A 20,594-nucleotide genomic window follows, 5' to 3' on the forward strand; every position below is an offset into this window, starting at 1 on the left:
CAAGCCTAACGAGTTAGGAATTGCCTTTTCCATTTCAGATACTTTGAGAAATTTAAGTTCTAAAGCTAGCTGAAGTAATTACAATTCTGTAAAAAGCTAAGCCAATTATGTTCTTCTTTTTAAGAACTAAACCTATTTTTTGCCCTTAAGTGATATCAATTTATGGAGTAAACTGCTGGAAATTCCTACCTGCCAAGCCACAAGCAGTCAGAGGCCCATTATGCTGGTCTGGGTATTAAAGGGCTAAGGGAGAGAGGGAAACAGCATATAGGAAATTGTTTTTACTAGATTTTAAGCACTGGGTTTGTGGTAAGTGTGCATTACACCAAGCCCTAAGAGGGCAGAATGACGTTTAAATGCACTTCTTACCAATGCGTTTTCAAGCCCTACCTCTAACAAGTTTAATTCCACATTCCACAGCAGTATATCACATCATACGGCAAGTACTACCTCAGGTAATTATTTAGTGCATTATACCATGAAATAACTTCTCCTTTTCTTCTTCAAAAATATTTTTTAAATGCCATTTGGAGAATAAAGAATCTAAAATGAAGGTCATAATTGGATCTTAGAAATCCGTTGTAGAAACTAATGAGTTCCTCTCACCCCATCTGAAAACTTTACTGTAATCATTGCAATACAGTCTGAGAACAGTAGAATAAAGCTTATGATCAAAGAACTCCATTATCTACACCTAGCCCTTGAGAGTGGAAATTCTTGCCCTAAGCAGGTAGAAAAGATACATCTTTCTAAGGTTGGGATTTCTAGAAAACCATTTAAGCTTTCCTTTTCTTGGATATGGAAAAGACTGTGGATACATCGGAATGCTTTCACATTATAAGATCCTTTACTGCTGATACATTCTTGCTATAGTAGAGTGTGCCTAGATGACTCTGAGAATCAGGTGGTAAACATGCCAACTGCCATTCCATATGATGCTTCTTGGAATGCTTTGTTTTTACTTGTACATGAGCTGCAACATCTACCAGTAAAAAGATGAGTGTAAGCACTGTTGTTTGAGTAGGTGACTCTAGGCCTGATGTTATATAAACACATTTATCCTTGTGAATTTAGCTTTTCATTTGAAGAGACTTTTTGAGCTATCTGTAAAGAAGCTGGAGAGTCTTCATTTTGTGTCAGGGAATGGACTGACAGTGCAGTATTTTAGATCTGATATTGTTCTTATATTGTTCTGCCTCTCTTGACTTCCAACAAGAGTTATATTTGTCAAGACTATTGAAAGAAAATATTCTGCTATGTCCACTAACTATATTAGCTGAAAAGCTCTTGCTAGAAAATATGGAAGAATCATACCTTCTCATTCATACCCATAGCAATGCATAGCTCTAGGTAGGCTGTGGATTCATTTGTAGGTGAACCCTTTGTAGGTGAATTCTGGCTATTTGCAAATGGTTTAGGACAAGGGGAGGTAAGAAAAGAGTGGGATAGGATTTTTTTTTCTTTTTTTTCTCCTTTCTCCACTGCTCCCCAAACGTAGTCTGCTTCAGGCCTGTATGAACTGTAGGGAAACTAGTTAATACATGTATTTTTTATTGCGTGAGAGCTTTGTGTGGAGTAACATAGAATAAGCTGTCAAGTAATGTAAGAAAATGAAAAACGTATCACGGTGATAATAAAGATGATCTTAATAGTTGACATGTATTGAGTGCTTACCAACGAACTAATACTTTGATAATAGCTTTTGATAGTTTTTGTGCATTAACTGACCTAATTTTTCAAATAGCACCATAGATTAGAAGTTCTATTTTGATTTCTATTGGGTAAATTGAGGCATTAGAGAGTTGGAGTAAATTGGCCGAAGGCACACAATGAGTGAATGGTGAATCTGGGAATTCAAGCAGCTCTGTTCTACTCCAGGGTCTGGACTCTACAACCACCTGACATAGGAAGAAGTGAACAATAGGCAGCAATACATTAGCAAATGGGAAATCAGAACCTGAGAATGGAGTGCACATGGGTGGAAAAGACTAAGACTGGAAAGGAGTGTTAAAGAGAGGATGCCTTTCAAAGTTTCTCTTGAAAAAAAATAAAAGGCAGATAAATACACTTCACATGGATTTAGAATTCTATCTGCCTTCCTTCATACGACTCAACCTTGTAAAGGTCCTTGCTGAGTAATCAGTTCTCCCATATTATTTTTAAAAGTGCTGACTTCATTATTTTAGTAACATTATAATTACATGGAGAGAAAGGAGAAATAAATTATTTTGCATAGTAATATCCTTCCTATCTGTACATGATAATATTTTTTATCCTTGTATTTGAAAATTATATAGATAAAATTAGAAAGTCAGATACATTTCACAAAGGTAAATAGTATGATCCATAACCCATGTTAGTAGAGGCCACTTAATAAGATTGCTATTGTCCCTCACTTAATCTGTTATTTGTTTTTGTTTTATTTTGCTTTGTTTTTAGCTAATTACCTCTTTTCTCCTTTTCTATTGATCTTCAGTTTGACTTTGCTGAAGTCCACACAGAAGTTGAACTACCAAAGACTAAGATTTTGATATCACAAAGGCTGATAAATATAAATTGAATTTAAGATGTCAAAACACTCAGATACCAATACCAGTGTCTAGAAAAGCCCATTTGTGAGATAATGCAATTTTGACTAATACAAGGGTGTTACCCAAGGCTAAGCTAAATAGACATTCATATTTTTAAAATTCCATTTACAAATCAACACAATTTTTAATGCATATTTTTATGTGAAAAATTTGATGCTCTTGATTTTAGTATTTGTAGCAAAAAAATCATCATTATTATACTATATGTTACTATTGAGCTAATTTTGTTATACAAAATTGAGCCTGGATTGTTGAAATGGTACCAGTACAAATTAATGAAACATTCAAGTGCTTATATTTTCCTGTAAATTTCCACCCAACTTGTAAAATTAGTAGCTATATATTAAAATTTCCAAAAGGGGAGTTCGGAGTAGCTATTGGAATACATTTTCGCTATTAAAGTAGTCAGGAGGATGAGTTGTAACATAACAACTACCACTTAGGAGTTAATGACCATGGGCAAGTTAATAGTTTATTTAAAATTATTACTTCGTCCAAAAACTCAGTAAAGCTTAATATAATACTGCATGACAAAGATTTAATAAATATTTGTTCTTATTTTACGTATTTGGACCAAGGACACAAATACAATATGAACTCAATTACACTGGATTGTGCTTTTAAAAAGATTTTCCAAAATAATAGTAGTTCTCTGGAGACCAATAATAACCGAATTTATGACTACTTAATTAGACTCTGTAGTAATTTTCTTTATTGTATTTGCTCATTATGTTGCAGAATGAACGTGATGCTTATTTTTATGTGAGCACTTAATATCCACAAGATGCTTATATAAATGAAATCTGGTGCACAAATGTGTCTTCCTAAACAAATTTTTCCTTTGCCTTTTCTAGACAATCCCAAAGAGATGACTCGCGTGGCTGTTTTTGTGAGGATTTTGGATGTTAACGACAATGCCCCACAATTTGCTGTGTTCTATGATACTTTTGTATGTGAAAACGCGAGACCAGGGCAGGTGAGCACCCATAGGACTTAAAAGCTTTGGAAGATTTTAACAGCTTGTTAAATGTTTTCTTTTCCCAATCTTAAGAAGAATAAGTAAACAGAGATAAAAACGGTCATGTAAGTCCCAGTAATATAAAAAAAAAAAGACTGATATTTTTAGGATTCTAAATGACACTATAGCATGTTTCACATTTCTTTTGTGACATTCTAATGAAAATATAAGATTTTATTGTTGCCACAAAAATTAAGGTGTAAGAAGAAATAACTTTCACTTTTTAACTTTTCACAAACAAAACCAGGAAAAAAAAAACAACCTCTGCTGTTTCTCTAGGTAAATATTGATACATGCTAGAAGAGATGGGAGGTGGAAGTTAGGAGAAACACAGCGACAGATTCATGGGATCAGTGAAAGAGTGCATCAATATTCCAATGTATGCAAATGATTTCAAAGCAGGGCCGCAGGATTCACTCCTTAAATTTATACTTTTATTTCATCATTATAGCAACACTTAAGAGTGCTTCATGACTTAGTTTTTGTCCTTTAAAACATTCTTCCTACATCAGCTTTGTTTATAACTCTTTAAGTCTTTTCCTCAGTGGACTCATTTTGTTGTTTGAAAAGCTACAGTGTATATGGCTGAAAGAAATGCTCCTAATTGGTTTGAGTGCTATCTTCACAGAAGGAAGCGGCATGTTATAAATAATAATTGGGAATCAAATGTGTTTTATTAAAGAAAGAGTAGCCATCACAAAACTGCATTGTGTTTTCACATCATTTGATGCTCTTTATAAACATCAATGTCATCGTTACATTTTTATGCAAATTACGTTGTGGGATAACACAAATTCTTCCTTCTGAAGATTCTAACAGGAATTCAATAGCCTGTCTATTGTTTGAAATGGCGAAATTGCTGCCATTGGATTCATTTTTTTTATTTGAAAATGTTATGGAAATGTTTAATTTGGAATATTTAAATGACAAACCTACTTCCGACCTACTTCGTAATGAAACAGTGTTTGCCCTGAAAATACCATTCCAAATAGTCCTCTGCTTGGCAGGCTCAGCATGGTATAAGTTGAAGCCTTTTCTCTAAGAGATAAATTACCCACTTTACAACAGCTGCATGCATAGCTTCCTCTATGGTTATTCTATTTGATTTTTAAGAGATATCTTTTCAGAGCATTTGAGTCATTTTAAATACTGATTTCCAAATGTATTCACAATATACCAAATAAGGGATGGTGTTTTTTTTTTCTTATGCCTCTTTAAAAAAAAAAAAAAAAACTAAACTAAATCTGGTTCAGTAACTTTATATTTTTTGGATTTTAAAAACCAGTTGGCATATTGCAGGAAAATAATAAAAGCAAAGACAATTTTAATTTAAAAAGTAGCCTTTTGACAAACTTGATAGGAATAACATGATTAGTAATTTTGTCTCATTGGCTGAATGTGCAATAGCCTCCCATAGTAGCTATTTTTAATAAGATCAGTTTGTTAAATGCCATTTTGGTCTCTTGGCTGATAAATGGTCACTTAAACTAAACTGTTAGGTACTCAGTGATGGAATTCTAGATTACAACAGCCCAGCAGGCAAAACCAAGGTGGTTATTTGGAAAAGTCCTTCACTGAACCTTCTTTGAAATTTATTTGTTAACTTTCTCCCCTCCTTCTAGGGAAGTAGGAGCTTGTTCGGACGTCTGGGTGTAATTTAGTTATTTATAGAGTATTTCAACCCACTCAATTCTCCTCTGAATTAAGTACTGTTTTAAAATAGCACCGAACACAATAAAATAAATAAATAAATAAATAAATAAAAAGTAGCACTTCGAACAAGGACATAGGAAATGATTCCATCTATTTTTGTGGACAAAATGAGAGGACAGATAAAGTTAACTGCCATCCCCTCTTTCTTTTCTGCCTCTTCCGTTCTCTAAAGGTAGAAGACTTTCCTCCTTGGAAAAGAGGCAACTTAAAATTGACGTAAATTAACAGTCACCTCTGCGCCTGCACTAGGCTACCTGACTCCCCATCTTTTCCACCTCAGGAAGTCCCTTGGGAAAGGAGAGGAGAGAAGACTGGCTGTTTCAGTTTTCTTTCATTTTCCCTCATGCATGCCTCACTCCTTCAGTCAATAAAGCATATTTTAATAATTTTTCATCTTTATGGGAAAGAAATACTATTTCAAAGCAGGGCCGCAGGATTCCCAGAGAGTTCCCCAGGGAGGACTTCTGCTTGTATTTACCCACAGGTAGTATCTAAGCTCTAGGCCTTTGTCAGACCCCACATATCCCTTTACATATTTCCATGGAACAATGTTGAGTTACTTACCTAACTGCTACTCTTCCCACTGCAAAACCTAAAACATTAAAACTTAGTGACCAGTTTTCTTACTTAAATATCTTAAAATTCATTTGTCATCCCACACTCCATTATGGTATGATCACTGAAAAAGCCCTCAAGTTGATTTGAGATTATTTTAGAACAGCCTAGTGAAAATATGAACCAATTTTATAACAGCTAAGAAGGTAAAATATAAATGACTTATCTGGGTCTATTCTTCATATGCTCAAAATGAATACCGGACATCACCAGTATTTGTTTGTTTGTTTTTTTTCTCCATAATTGTGCAACTTATTTTATTGGAAATGAGTCAAAATGAACTTGTGTCCAGTAGGAATAAAATAACGAGTGCTTATACAGAGAGACCAGGGAGGTGGTTTTATCTCCTTCATGTTACCAACTTCTGTTTTCTATTTTAACACATACTTACATGCATATGGTATATGTACATACCCATATGTATGTGGTATATATACCAAAACAAATAAACAAACATATACCAAAACAAAATACACTTGATCCTTGAACAACGCATGGTTTATTTCTTTTATAACATTTAAAGAAAATATATCAGTGAATCACTAATTTTGAAACCAACAATGCTAACATCTTTTATTCAAATAACATTTTAATTAAGAATTTTTGTGTAAACCATTATAACTTCTTGTAGATATTTGCAAAGATGTGGCCATTTTGTTCTTGGAAATGTATTATTTTGGTTTATAAAAATAAACTGAAATTGTAATTTGTAATCAGAGTTGAAAATGCATATTTATTTTGAGACGTTATATTTCTTAAAAGACCATTAGCTCTACTTTTAAATTTCTTTCATTTATATATATATATATATATATATACTAACATATTAATCTTAATGATATATATAGAGAGAAACATAGAAGTTTTATTAAGTCTTCTACCTTTCTTGATGTTGTTTCATTTGTCATTTTTCCCTTCAACTTATTCTTATAAATCACGTTTTAAAAATAAAATCTTTTAGGGCGCCTGGGTGGCTCAGTTGGTTAAGCGACTGCCTTCGGCTCAGGTCATGATCCTGGAGTCCCTGGCTCGAGTCCCACATTGGGCTCCCTGCTCGGCAGAGAGTCTGCTTCTCCCTCTGACCCTCACCCCTCTCATGTGCTCTCTCTCTTTCTCTCATTCTCTCTGTCTCAAATCAGTAAATAAAATCTTAAAAAAAAATAAAATAAAATCTTTTAGACTGCTCGACAAACAAGTCAGTCAAGGATGATTTTGTAACTGAATTGACACCTCTTAAAGGGCATCAGCGAACACTTTTTATACATTTTTCTCTTAAATTCCTTCACATATGCACCATTTTTGGTTTTGTATTGGATGGGTAAGCCATTAGCAATAAATCCTTGCTTTCTATTTAATCTTAAATCACCTCTAAAATTTCATTAAATAGTTATGTTACATTTTAAAATATATTTTAAGATTATTCAAAGTTTAAATGATTTTTGGGGCTGCTTATTTGTAGAGGATAAACATTTATCTTTGTTTGATACAATTATATTTCTTGTATTATTTTGAAATAAGTGGTTAATGTTGTAATTAAATAGGGAGTAGCTAAAATTTATCACATTTTTATTTTTATAAGATAATTTAAAAGAAAATTAATTGAATACAGAAGAGTTAAAATAACTCCTTAATTTTTTTATAATTATGTGATATTTTAAACTTGAAATCTCTTTTTATATCAACAAAACAACAGTAACAAATATTTTCATCAAATATCGACACCCTGTTAAATAAGTCAAAGCAGTAAAGCATATTCCTTTTAGTTAAGCATAAATTTGGCCATTTATATAGGTATACAAATTGAACAACTTCTGAACCTCTCTTGCAATATTAAGATATGCAAAAAATTATATAAAATGTTGTTATACATATAAGTTAAGGACAAATTGGATATATATGCAAAAAAGTACATAGCCATATGTTACATATATATTTGTATAATATTAATCATGTATGTTCAAAGAAGTGATCTGATTATAGTAAAAGGTGTTACATTTTATGCTTTGTTCCCAGATAGCTTCTTATATTGTCTCTTACCCTAAAATAAATCAGAGATGATCTTTATAAAATAACCATTTCCCACGGTATACATATACTGAATTAAAAAATATAATTTTATTGACAATGCAAGTGAACCATTACTCTTAAAGTAGATCATAATCTTTAAGTCTTTCCTTTAAAAAGTTTTACATAGTATTATCTATAAAATCTGTACATTCTTCGAATAATTTTCACTTTTGATAAAGAGAAAAGCCATAATCACAATAGTTTTCTAAATTTTTCCTCCATTAGATAAACTTTTCCAGATCAATGTTTAAATATATATGAAATAACCTACTCATGTCAAATGCTATATCTAAATTAATAAGACTGCAAAGAATATGATATTGTCATTTGTTATTTTGAAGCCATGGATAATATGTAGGAGAAATTGAGAAGGAGGGACAGAAAGAAACAGAGACAGAGAGAAGCAGAGAGGGGAGGGAGGGAAAGAGAGAGAGACTTTGTTAAAGTCAAAGTAATAATAAAAAAGATGGAATAAAATAAAGATACATGCGCAAGAAAGAAAATCAACTGCCTTTAAATTTAGACAAAATTGAATGTTAAAAAATTACATATTGTAAAGCAGATTATACCCACAGAAGTTTGATAAATATGCATTTTTCTCTTTTTTGCAGCTAATACAGACTATAAGCGCAGTAGACAAAGATGACCCCTTAGGTGGACAGAAATTTTTCTTCAGTTTAGCTGCTGTCAATCCAAACTTCACAGTACAGGATAATGAAGGTAAATTTTAGAATGCTGTCATTATGATTTCAGGTGACATTAATAAGAGCTTTTCTCCAAAGGAACAATTGCTATATGTATTAATTTATTGATCTGTGTTACAAAATGTTGTTTTCATCAGATATTTAATGAGATATTAATTTCTTGCTTCTTTATATATTAATAAGATATACACTGTTCATTCTCTTAAATTGCAAAATAATAAAGATTTGAAATAAGTTTCAATATGAGTACTAATGAAAAGACTGAATCTTGAAAACATTAGAAAGGCTGGAAATAATCAGACACACTGGGTAGAGAAATGAATGATTCAGTGAGACCCTTGTGCAAATTTCAATGAGATTTAGTAGCAACAGATTCACCAAAGCCAAAAAGGCATGGAATATGGGTAAGAAGAAGTATCCATATTAGTCTGTGAGGGGTTTAAGTGCAAAAGCAGTTGCCAGGGCAAGATACACTATTCTTCTGGGCAATATGTAAATTTTATAATGTCTCTGTGATAAAAGATACTGAAATTGTATTTCTTGCATTCCCAAAGAGTGCAAAAACATTTTTTAGAGGAAAAAATATGAAAATGCTTACTATTTTTAAAAAGCTGAACAACTTTATTCTTGGAAAAATATATATGGTAATTATTCTCATCTAAATAAAAGTGTATAGTTAGAGCTGTTTCCCCTTAATAAATTTATGTTAAACTAATTATATCAGCTGATCTTTTGTAAAAAAGGCATACTTGTCTTAGGGTGAGTGTAGATATAGTTATTCTTAAAATAAATTTAATAACTACATTGACATATTTATAATACCTTCATAACAATGTATATCCCCTGGCAGAGCTAGATTGCTATATATCACCTCTAGGTGGCTTTCAGAATATCAGAAAGAAGTTTAAGATAACAGATAGTTTTACATTAACCCAATTATTCTTTGAGGTATTTGATATGGCAGAAAACTGCACAAATCAGTTGAAAAGAGGGCATCCACTGGTAACATCTGTATACTAAATCGTAGTTTCTGAAATGTCTCTTTTCCATCCCTCTGAACATCTAAATAACTGCAATGCGAAAAATTCTCATAGAATTGGCAGATAAGATACAAGATGTCTAGTTTCTTCTGATTATCAGCAAAACAACACCCATCATTTTATTTGCTGAATCTGGCATCCTAAATATAGAACTTAGATGAGACATCCCTAGCACTGATTTGACAATATTATACCTCTTTCTAAGTGCATTTTAATGTATGTTTTTGTTAAACTGGACCCCAACAAACCACCTCTCAATTTTAAAAAGCAGTAGAGACTTGAAAAAGTGTTATCACAGAATTTCACAGTTACTAGGTAAGCACCTCAAGGCTAATCTTAATTAATTTTTGATAAGCAGTGCCATCTTCCTATATTCAGAAGAGTTCCTGATCTTATATGAGTTACTCAAAGCAAGAGTTGAAGCCCTATGAATATAAATTTGAACATGTCACTATATAGAATACCACTAAAGTCAGACGGAATAAACTCACTATTCCAAAACTCACTATTCCAGAGTGCATAAACTCACTATTTTGCTATTGAGTGCATTTTGAAAAGAAAATCCAATGACATAGACATCACCTTATTGCTCTTCTTGAGAAAATGCCCTTGTGTTTATCTACATGTTCATCTTAGAAAACTTTAATTTTATGGTATCATTTTTTAAAATTAATTTCCTGCTTCTGTGATACCACACTTGGAGCTTTTGATTCTTAAAATTCCCATGCTTTTCACTAACTTATAGGTCAAAAGCCTAACTGTATGATGACTTTCTGAATATTTAATAAAGCGATTTGAATAGATGGGTTAGTTTAGGGTATAGCTTCATTTTATTCTTCAATATATTAAAAGTACTGTAGACAAAATTAAGATTTAGAACCTTTTGAAAAGTTAAAAAAGAATAAGGCAAGAAGTTTCTAAATATACCCGTATACCAACATCTGTTGTTTCTTGTGTTGTGGATTTTAGTCATTCTGACAGGTTTGAGGTGATATCTCATTATAGTTTTGATTTGTATTTTCCTGCTGATCAGTGATATTGAGCACCTTTTCATGTATCTGTTGGCCATCTGTATGTTTCCTTTGGAAAAATGCCTATTCATATCTTCTGCCAACTTTTTAATTGGATTATTTGTTCTTTGTTTTTGTTTTGGAGGGTTATTTGTTTCTTGGGTGTTGAGTTTTATAACTTCTTTAAATATTTTAGATATAAAATGTGTGTTTTTCGTATATGGCCTTTATGATGTTGAGGTATGTTCCCTCTAAACATACTTTGTTGAGGGTTTTTATCATGAATGAGTGTTGACTGAGGATGTGGAGAAAGGGGAATCCTCTTGCACTATTGGTGGGAATGCTAGTTGGTGTAGCCACTCTGGAAAACAGTATGGAGGTTCCTGAAAAATTTAAAAATAGAAGTATCCTATGATATAGCAATTGCACTACTAGGAATTTACCCAAAGAATACAAAAATACTAATTCAAAGGGATGCACCCTAATGTTTATAGCAGCACTATCTACCATAGCCAAATTATGGAAACAGCCCTAGTATCCATCAACTGATGAATGGATAAAGAAGAGGTGGTATATATATATAAAATGGAATATTACTCAGCCACAAAAAAAGAATGAAATCTTGGCCATTTGCAAAGACATGGGTGGAGCTCCAGAGTATTATGCTAAATAATCCAGTCAGAGAAAGACAAATACCATATGATTTCATTCATATGTGGAATTCAAGAAACAAAGCAAAGGAGTAAGGGGAAAAAGAGAGAAAGAGAAGCAAACCAAGAAATAACCAAGAAATAAACTCTTAACTATAGAGAACAAACTGATGATTATCAGAGGGGAGGTGGGTGAACAGGTAAAATAGATGATGGGGATTAAGGAGTGCACATATGATGGGCACCAGATGTTGTATGGAAGTGGATGAATTACTAAATTCTATGCCTGAAGTTAATATTACACTGTATGTTAACTGACTAAAATATAGCGCACCTGGGTGGCTCAGTTGGTTAAGCGACTGCTTTCGGCTCAGGTCATGATCCTGGAGTCCTGGGATCGAGTCCCATATTGGGCTCCCTGCTCAGCGGGGAGTCTGCTTCTCCCTCTGACCCTCTTCCCTCTCATGCTTTCTATCTCTCATTCTCTCTCTCTCTGAAATAAATAAATAAAATATTTAAAAAAAACTGACTAAAATATAAATAAAAACTTAAGAAAAAGAAAATAGGAAAAAGATATATACCCATGTACATATAAATATTTATTTTAGTGTAAGTTAGAGAATGGAAGAATTATATCCTAATACTTTTTGGAAGATAAGTCAAATTTGAAAAATTATCAGGATTAAATTTATTTTTTAAATTTGCTTATGTATATCTTCTATTTTGCTAATCTTCTTTCCTAGCTTTTATAGTTAACTGATGTAGTAGAAATAACTTCTTACTAATAATTTAGGAAATTACTGCTTTATGTTCAACCACTATACCTGCAAGAAATTTTCACCTTTCTTTTTTCTTTTTGTATTTGATTTAGCAATTGGCTGACTCACTCCCTTCCCTACATTAGCATTTTGAACAGGCTTATTGGATTGGCTAAAGAAGACTAAGTGCATTGGACAAACAGAATAGGAAATTATCATCCAAGTACATATTAATTTTTTTAAAATATTGATTACAGGGGCACCTGGATGGCTCAGTTAAGCAACTGAGCCCCAGAGCCCTGGGATCGAGCACTGCATCGGGCTCCCTGCTCAGCAGGAAGCCTACTTCTCCCTTTTCTGCTCCCCCTGCTTGCTCGTTCTCTCGCTCTCTTTTTCTGTCAAATAAATAAAAGAAAAATCTAAATATTGATTATAGAGGGTTAGGTGAAATCTTTTTTATTAAAACCACAGCCTCCATTTAAGAATACTGGGTGTTATCAGATAAAAAAAATAACTGTAGCAATATACTAGTTAGTAGGATGCTTGGGTTTATTAAATCCTTACATCTGTCTATGCATTTATTAAGTAATCCATATCAGTGGTCATCCACCAATACCTTGAGTTATAGATTATATTCATTTTAATGGGTAGAAATCAAACTTCAGAAACATTAAATAACTTGCTGGGGCACCAGGGTGGCTCAGTTGGTTGAGCATCCTACACTTGACTTAGGCTCAGGTCATGATCTGAGAGTTGTGGGATTGAGCCCTGCATCAGGCTCTGTGCTCAGTGTGGAGTCGGCTTGGGATTCTCTCTCTTTCCTCTCCCTTTGCCCCTCCCCCTGCTCACACTCTCTTTCAATATGAAATAAATAAATAAATAAATAAATAAATAAATAAATAAATAAAAAAAATCTTTAAAAGAAAGAAAAAAAGGAAGGAAAAAAGAAAGAAAAAAGGAAGAAGGAAAGAAAGAAAGAAAACAAAGAACTAATGAACGAACTTGTTCACCATTGTTCATATATTGTGACTCTTGAATGGTTTTGAGTGCATGATTGATTTTAAAAACGCAACTACACGTAAAATTTACTCATTCATATTTTTCTTCATGAGTATTGGATTAATGTGTGTTTTCTCTCTGTATGTGTGTGCACATGTATAAACATATATGCATATACAAATAAAAACAATTTACTATGATTTTTTCCTTGGTATGCTTATTTATATTTTCTGAAAACTCTGAAAAACAATATGCCATTATCCTCGCAGTCCCGGTAAAATGTTCACTTATAAAAATTCACCATCGTAAAAGCATTATGTGCGAAAAAGTTAGAAACCTGTCAAATAAGCAATCATAGTCGGAGACTCCTCAAATGAATTTATCTTACCTGTGTTTTCAAATGTTGCATTGTAGGCATGTTACAGGAAAATTGATCTTCATTTAATATTTTACATAAACATCTCTTTACTTGTATTGTCAAGCCTGGGTGAGCAGCATGAGAGAAACTTACGGTCCCAAGCCATCTGTAATATGTTAAAATTTATTTTAGATAATACTGCCCGAATTTTAACCAGAAAAAATGGATTCAATAGACACGAAATAAGTACCTATCTCTTGCCTGTGGTGATATCAGACAATGATTACCCGATTCAGAGCAGCACGGGTACTTTGAGCATCCGAGTGTGCACCTGTGACAGCCAAGGCAACATGCAATCCTGCAGCGCCGAAGCCTTGCTCCTCCCCGCGGGCCTCAGCACGGGAGCGCTCATCGCCATCCTCCTCTGCATCATTATTCTACTGGGTAAGAAACCTCAAAGAGAACATGATTAGAAGGACGCCTGGGTGGCTCAGTCAGTTAAGTGTCCATCTTTGGCTCAGGTCATGATGCCGGCGTCCTGGAATCGAGTCCCGCGTCTGGCTCCTTGCTCAGCAGGGAGGCTGCTTCTCCCTCTGCTTGTGCTCTCTCTCTGACAAATAAATAAAATCTTAAAAAAAAAAAGGAAAGAAAATGTGATTATTTCCTGGACTGTTTACATTAGTGTATTTGTCAATAAGAAATTCTCTTATTAAAATAACTCCTCCCCCATTAACTCCAACATCTAAGATAGACCTAAGTTAATGACGGGATGTTCTTTATATTAAAATATTTTATCTGATCAGATAGTTATTACCTTTCTTTCTTAAATTATAAGACCGAAAGTTAGAGATATTCAAAACATTTTGCAAGGTTACACAATTTCTGAGTGGCTTAAACAAGGCAAGATACTTTGCTGTCTGTTATAGCTAGTTTTTCAGGAAATCTAAAGTTTATTTCCAGTTTTTTTTTTTTTCATATGAGGGCTGGTTGGAGTCTTTCCATTGAAATCATGTTAAAATAGCCCTTTACCTTTTTCACTTTCCCCTGCAACAATAATACTTGATTTTATAACCTAGAGCAAATTGCTTTTTAACTGCTTTTGAATGAAAAATCAGATTAAGTTTACTCTCCAGTTGCCTTATCTTAAAACTGTTGTGCATATTCCTATGATCCTAATCAAAAGCATTGTATCTGACATTCTAAGAAGCAGTAAAATGAACTTGGATTTTGGAGCCAATCTTAGTTTCATTAGCCTCATTATTAGAACATTTTTTACCGGGTAAGATCATTTGGCTGACAATAAACAATCTAAGGTTTAAAATCTTCACATCATAAGTTTATGTGTGTGCATGAAAATATGAATTTAAGCAAAGTAAAATGTCATATTTTTCTCAAAGACTTGAAGAATAAACAATTTTTTTTCTCTCTTAGTGGTGGCCTATTTATTTTTTAACCACTTTGAAGGTCAAGAATACTTATCAATGGATTAAAACCTTATTTTTTCTAGGCATTAAAAAAGTCCCTTCAGAGAAGCTTCAAGGCAGGTAGACTGACTGTCCTATGTTAATAAAAGAGAAAACAAAATTTAAGAGCCCTTCCCATACTAATGTAATTCTCTTAGTTCAGTCTGCTATAAGCATACCATAGACTGCATGGTTTCAACCCCAGAAATGTATTTCTCATAGTTTTAGAGGCTGGAAAGTCCAAAATCAAGGCACTGGCAGATTCCAAATTTGGTGAGGGCATACTTCCTAGTTTCAAGATGGCTGTCTAGGCTGTATCCCTACATGGCAGATGGCAATAATCTCTCTTGTTTCTTTTCATAAAAGCACTAATTCAATTCATGAGGGCTCTACCCTTTGACTTAACTACCCCCTAAAGACACCCCTTCCAAATACCATCACTTTGGGGATTTAGGCTTTAAACATGAATTTTGAGAGGACAGATTCAGTTCATAATGATAATAAATCCCATATTTTTTAAATGTTTCTTCTAAAGAAGCTATTAATAAACATAGATATTTCATCATACATATACCCGGTAAAATATTTTCCCTCTCTTTTCTTATTTAATTGAATTCAGATCTGTTACCCCAAATCATCATTTTCAAGGCTCATGTCCCAAGTATTTGGGGATAGTAAATGAGGGTGGAAAACTAATAACAGCCAGAGAGAATTTAACATTCTCCTATCTTTTATGCTATTATCATCATGATTAGTAAAATCATTATATTATTATTATTGATACCTTCTCAGGTATCAGTAGTAGGGAAATGTCCTTTCTGAATGATATACATTTCTATTTGTAAATCTCCAGTTGTTTGAGATATATCTAGCTAAGGTTCCTACATGCTTTCTGTAGGTAATTCAAGGTAGAAATTGAAATTTATTCTTTGCTATCATGTGATCTGATAACTTTCTTTTTGGTCTCATGTGTGATATATATTTCCATGTAATACCTCAAAGATTGATAAACCAATAGTGCCTAATCAGGAGGTCATTTGCCCTTCCCTTCTTTTAACAATGTAAGAAAAAATATCTATGTAAATCCATCAGCAAAACTATTTAACCAAAACCAACACTGTATCTTGTGAAGAATGCTGCCTTTTCAATAATGTATAAGGATGTGCAAAATATGGGCATACTTTTGTCCTCAGTTGTTTTATTTGAAGCTGAATTCAATTTGTGTCTATTTTTTATGTAACATCTTATGTCACTATTCAATGCAAAGTATAAATAATGTCTGTACAATCAGGAACTAACTTTAAACAGTTCTTAGAAAAATAGACAAAATATCTCACTGTATTTGAGAAATATCCCAGATGGTTTTAAAAATACATTAGAAACACTGCTTGCATACCCCACCCATCCTGGCTAAATCCTCAACTGCCTCTCTCCTTTCCACCCCTGCCCTCCCCAAATGATGGAAGTTCAAAATTAATCTAAAAATCCTAGCCTGTCCCTGAAAACCTAAATAACTCAAATTCCTCCACAGTACTTCCGCTCGTTATTTATATAGTGTTTTAGACGGACAGCTAATTAATCTTTTCTTTCTTTCTTTTTTTTCAAGTTATAGTAGTACTGTTTGCAGCCCTGAAAAGGCAGCGAAAGAAAGAGCCTCTGATCTTGTCTAAAGAAGACATCAGAGACAACATTGTGAGCTATAACGATGAAGGTGGTGGCGAGGAAGACACTCAGGCGTTTGACATCGGCACCCTGAGGAACCCCGCAGCGATCGAGGAGAAGAAGCTCCGACGAGATATTATTCCGGAAACTTTATTTATACCTCGGAGGACTCCCACGGCTCCAGATAACACGGATGTCCGAGATTTCATTAATGAAAGGCTCAAAGAGCATGATCTCGACCCCACCGCGCCTCCCTACGACTCACTTGCAACTTACGCCTACGAAGGAAATGATTCCATTGCCGAATCTCTGAGCTCCTTAGAATCAGGTACTACTGATGGAGACCAAAACTACGATTACCTCCGAGAATGGGGCCCTCGGTTTAATAAGTTGGCGGAAATGTACGGTGGCGGGGAAAGTGACAAAGACTCTTAACCTAGGAGATAGATATATATGGATCTATATATATTCTATTCCAACAAGAGGAAGTAACTTGACGGACCCCGTCCCCACCACTTCACAATATTTGATATTCAGGAGAATTTTCCTGCCACTCAGCACAATTTTTTCCCATTTCCTTTTTAATTTGTTCATTAATTACATTAATTCTTTTTCCTGTAGGATGTTTCATGGAATATATACGAAATTTTATTTAATCACTTCCAAGAGCCAAAGCTATGGAAATTCAGTGTTGTCCATCTTAGAAATAAAAGATAATTTCAGAAACACGAACAGGATAGTTCTCCCTTAAGCAACCTCACAAACAAGCCGCTTCTGTTAGATATACGTCCTGCCCTTGCAAATGAAGCTTTTAAAAAGGTGAAGTAAAACTTTAAGGTATATCCTGTTCTGTACATTAAATTAAAAAGAAAAAAACGTACATGTGGTGTTAGTAGGTGTGATTTGCAACCTGGTATACAAACGTTTGTGCAATTTAATTTCATCAAAATCTATCTGCTAATGTTTTATATTTATATTTTTGTATTTATTTTTAAAAAAAATAAACAAGTTTTTACAACTACCTTGTCTCCAGCTTCATTTCTTTCCCTAGGAAGAAAAGTTTCTCCATGGACTCACGATCTTGGTACAACATGACATTGAATGCAGGTAAGGGCCCAAAGTCATTATGGTTACTATTGAGACCTCTAGCCAAATTAACATGATTTAGGTAAGAATTCTTTTGCCAGTGAGTTTTGTTATGCTCTGATTTGTGAAAAAGTTGTCATATTAAAAGTAATAGTCATGTATAGACCACTTAAAAATTTATCACAAGCCAGTTTAAAACATGGCCATCTTTATGCTATCTCAAAATATCAACAATATAGTAATTTTGTTTTGTTCTATTCACTTAAATAATAACTGAAAGAATATTACATTTTCTTATTTTTGTATGACATTTGTGCTACTGAGGGTTATAGGTAATAATAGTTTAGACCGATTTCAGACTGAAATAATCCTTTAATGGAAAATACACTTACCTCCCATGGTGACTTTGAAAATGCATAGTAATGACAGTAATAATGCTGAATATTCCATTAAGATACAGCATTATGAATGTGTCAAGTTTTCAGAAATGTATTACATATTTATTTGTAATTAAGTCTGTTTTTCTGTCAATGAATGATTCAATAGAAAGGGAAAAAATATACTGGCAGTTAATTATCTGGAGTTCCTGAGATTCACAGAGGCCAACTGCCACCAACTGATTTCTTGTTTCTCAAGCTCCAAATATGATTTATTTATAAATGGAGCACTCTGTTGGGCCTACGCTAGGAAGTCACATTCCCTGCTGAGTATATCATAAACAATACCAAAGATTTATGTGCTTTCCAATTAGTGAAAATGCTATGCTTTTGGAGTGAGAGTACAATACTGACATATCCTTAATGCAGAATTATTTATTTCAGTCTTCTTGAATGATATTTTTTCCCCCAACTTCCAGGGTGAAAAGGCACAAACTTCTCTGACTATAGACATTTTAGTTTGCATGGTAATATAATTATAAAAGAAAAACAACCCACGTGGTCTAGTTAAAATTAGTCACATTACAAGGCTGACATATCAAATCATAGTAAAACTTAACTTGTTTGACTCACTATATTCCAAGAACCCATTCATACAACCAGAAGCCTGACTGTTAAAAGGACAGAGCTTAAGGGGAATAAAAACTGAAATGAAGGGAGAGAAACGCCCTAGGATTATTCATTCAAATAAAATCAACAAAAAATGGAAAAGTTAGAAGAAGTTATATCTTATGAACATTTCACATTAATTATGATTCAAATATAATATTCATTTGATTGAAAATTAGTTTAAAAATTTCCAGTGTTAGCTATTTTTATTAATATTTCATATCAGTAATTGGAATTCTTTTTTGAATATTTTTAATTATCTTCATTCAGATAATTTCAAACTGATATTAACTTGCCTTGTCACTTATTTTATCACCCACTTTTAATAAATTTAAAAATTGTAGCAGTCATCTCTAGTATCGTCAAATCAAGTTTCCAAAAATTATCCTGAAGGAGATTGATTAGCAGGTTTCTTTGGCAATAGAGGACCTATGTTGTACAGAAACCATTTTTTCAGAGTTCTGAAACAGTCCTTAATGACAGATATCCTATTATTTTTTGATAATGAAGGTGATATGTTAAATTTCTTGGAGAGCCTGAAATTAAAAAGGGTCCCTACAATGACTCTCATTGCTCAGACTCTCTCAGTAGTCTCCCTTGTATGATGCTTTCCCAAAGAATGCCCAATATGGAGATTACTCTATGTCCAATTTTTTTTTTTTTATATTGGAAATGGGGAAAATGCCTCTCAGTATCGTGTAATTGATTATATCAGACAACTGTGGGTCTTTCATTTTTATTCATCCATTTAATCATTCATTAAATATTTTGAGCACCTTTTATAAAAATCAAAGGGTGTTCCTGACCCTAGAGATGTAATAATAAATTGTAGATAAGTTTTATATATGTTAATAACTCCTCTGTTAGTGAAAATGAAAAAAAATAAGATTGTTATTAAAACACTCCTAATTTTTAACAAAATACTTAACTTTCACTGTTATTAATTTTTTTAAACACAGAGAAAAATTATTCTATCATCCTTTTTCATGTTTTAAATATTCAAGATAAGTGAATAAAATGATTTATAATCTTTGGTCATCAGAAATGGTGATTAAGTCAATTCTCATTGGTTTTATTTTAAAAAAAAATCAAAGAAAGTTTATGGAAAGATAAATTAATGCTCTTAGGCTGAAATTTTTCTCAATATGTCAAGTAGATACTGTCACACAAGTGCAAAAGTTCTAGAGATTTATTAGTAGACTTAAACATATAAATTATGAATAATTAACTGTTTAAAATAGTCTAAAATAAAAAATTTAAAAGCCCCTAAGATTTAGGATTGAGAATTAGGAATATCTGAGTTCAGTGATAAATACATCTACCGAAGTATCTATATATAATGCCTTCATAATGCCTTCACCAGCTACAACCCCCTCTCTACTGGCCATCTGTTGCCTGAAACCCGCTGACCCTAGCCTGCAGTTCCCTTGTTCCAGGACCTTGCGCCTGGGCAGCACCCCTAGGCGGCGCTGCAGGAATACCTCGGCAAGCTCCCTGGTGGCCGCAAAGGAATCTCCCTGACTCAGATCTGCCGGAGTGAAGCTTGCTACCGAGTTCGAAATAAAGTGGACCGTTGGTCTCCTTGTATCATCTCTCCAGATGCTGGGACTCTCCCATTGCTTTGAAAGAGTGGAGTATTGGTTCAGGGAGAGGGGTTCAGCCCTTACACTTGATCCACCAAGTTATACTGCAGGTTGTAAATAGTGTAAGACAACAGCATCTATTTGCAAGGGCTGTCTTTCCCCTTTTACTCCAACGTTATGCCCAAGTTCAAGACTTTGCAATCATTCATACTGTTTCTTGTAAATCCCACA

At 33.4% G+C, this 20,594-nt stretch overlaps 1 protein-coding gene across 3 annotated transcripts in view; it reads left to right on the top strand.

Annotated features, from left to right (window-relative positions):
• Nucleotides 1–17,083, top strand: part of LOC114204823 (cadherin-10) — a 116,820-nt gene extending 99,737 nt beyond the window's left edge. For 2 of the 3 annotated variants that reach the window (XM_028098026.2, XM_088023718.1), the window contains 4 exons: nucleotides 3,446–3,567; nucleotides 8,616–8,724; nucleotides 13,716–13,967; nucleotides 16,593–17,083. In XM_028098026.2, coding sequence (XP_027953827.1) covers nucleotides 3,446–3,567; nucleotides 8,616–8,724; nucleotides 13,716–13,967; nucleotides 16,593–17,083 — 974 coding nt within the window. The remainder of the gene's footprint in view (nucleotides 1–3,445; nucleotides 3,568–8,615; nucleotides 8,725–13,715; nucleotides 13,968–16,592) is intronic. The other variant, XM_028098027.2, reaches the window with a different exon arrangement.
• The last annotated feature ends 3,511 nt before the right edge of the window (nucleotides 17,084–20,594 follow it).

The sequence above is a fragment of the Eumetopias jubatus genome, unplaced genomic scaffold, assembly GCF_037043125.1.
Source record: "Eumetopias jubatus isolate StellerSeaLion01/CBP00866 unplaced genomic scaffold, mEumJub1_p1.0 scaffold_5, whole genome shotgun sequence".
Classification (NCBI taxonomy): Eukaryota; Metazoa; Chordata; class Mammalia; order Carnivora; family Otariidae; genus Eumetopias; species Eumetopias jubatus.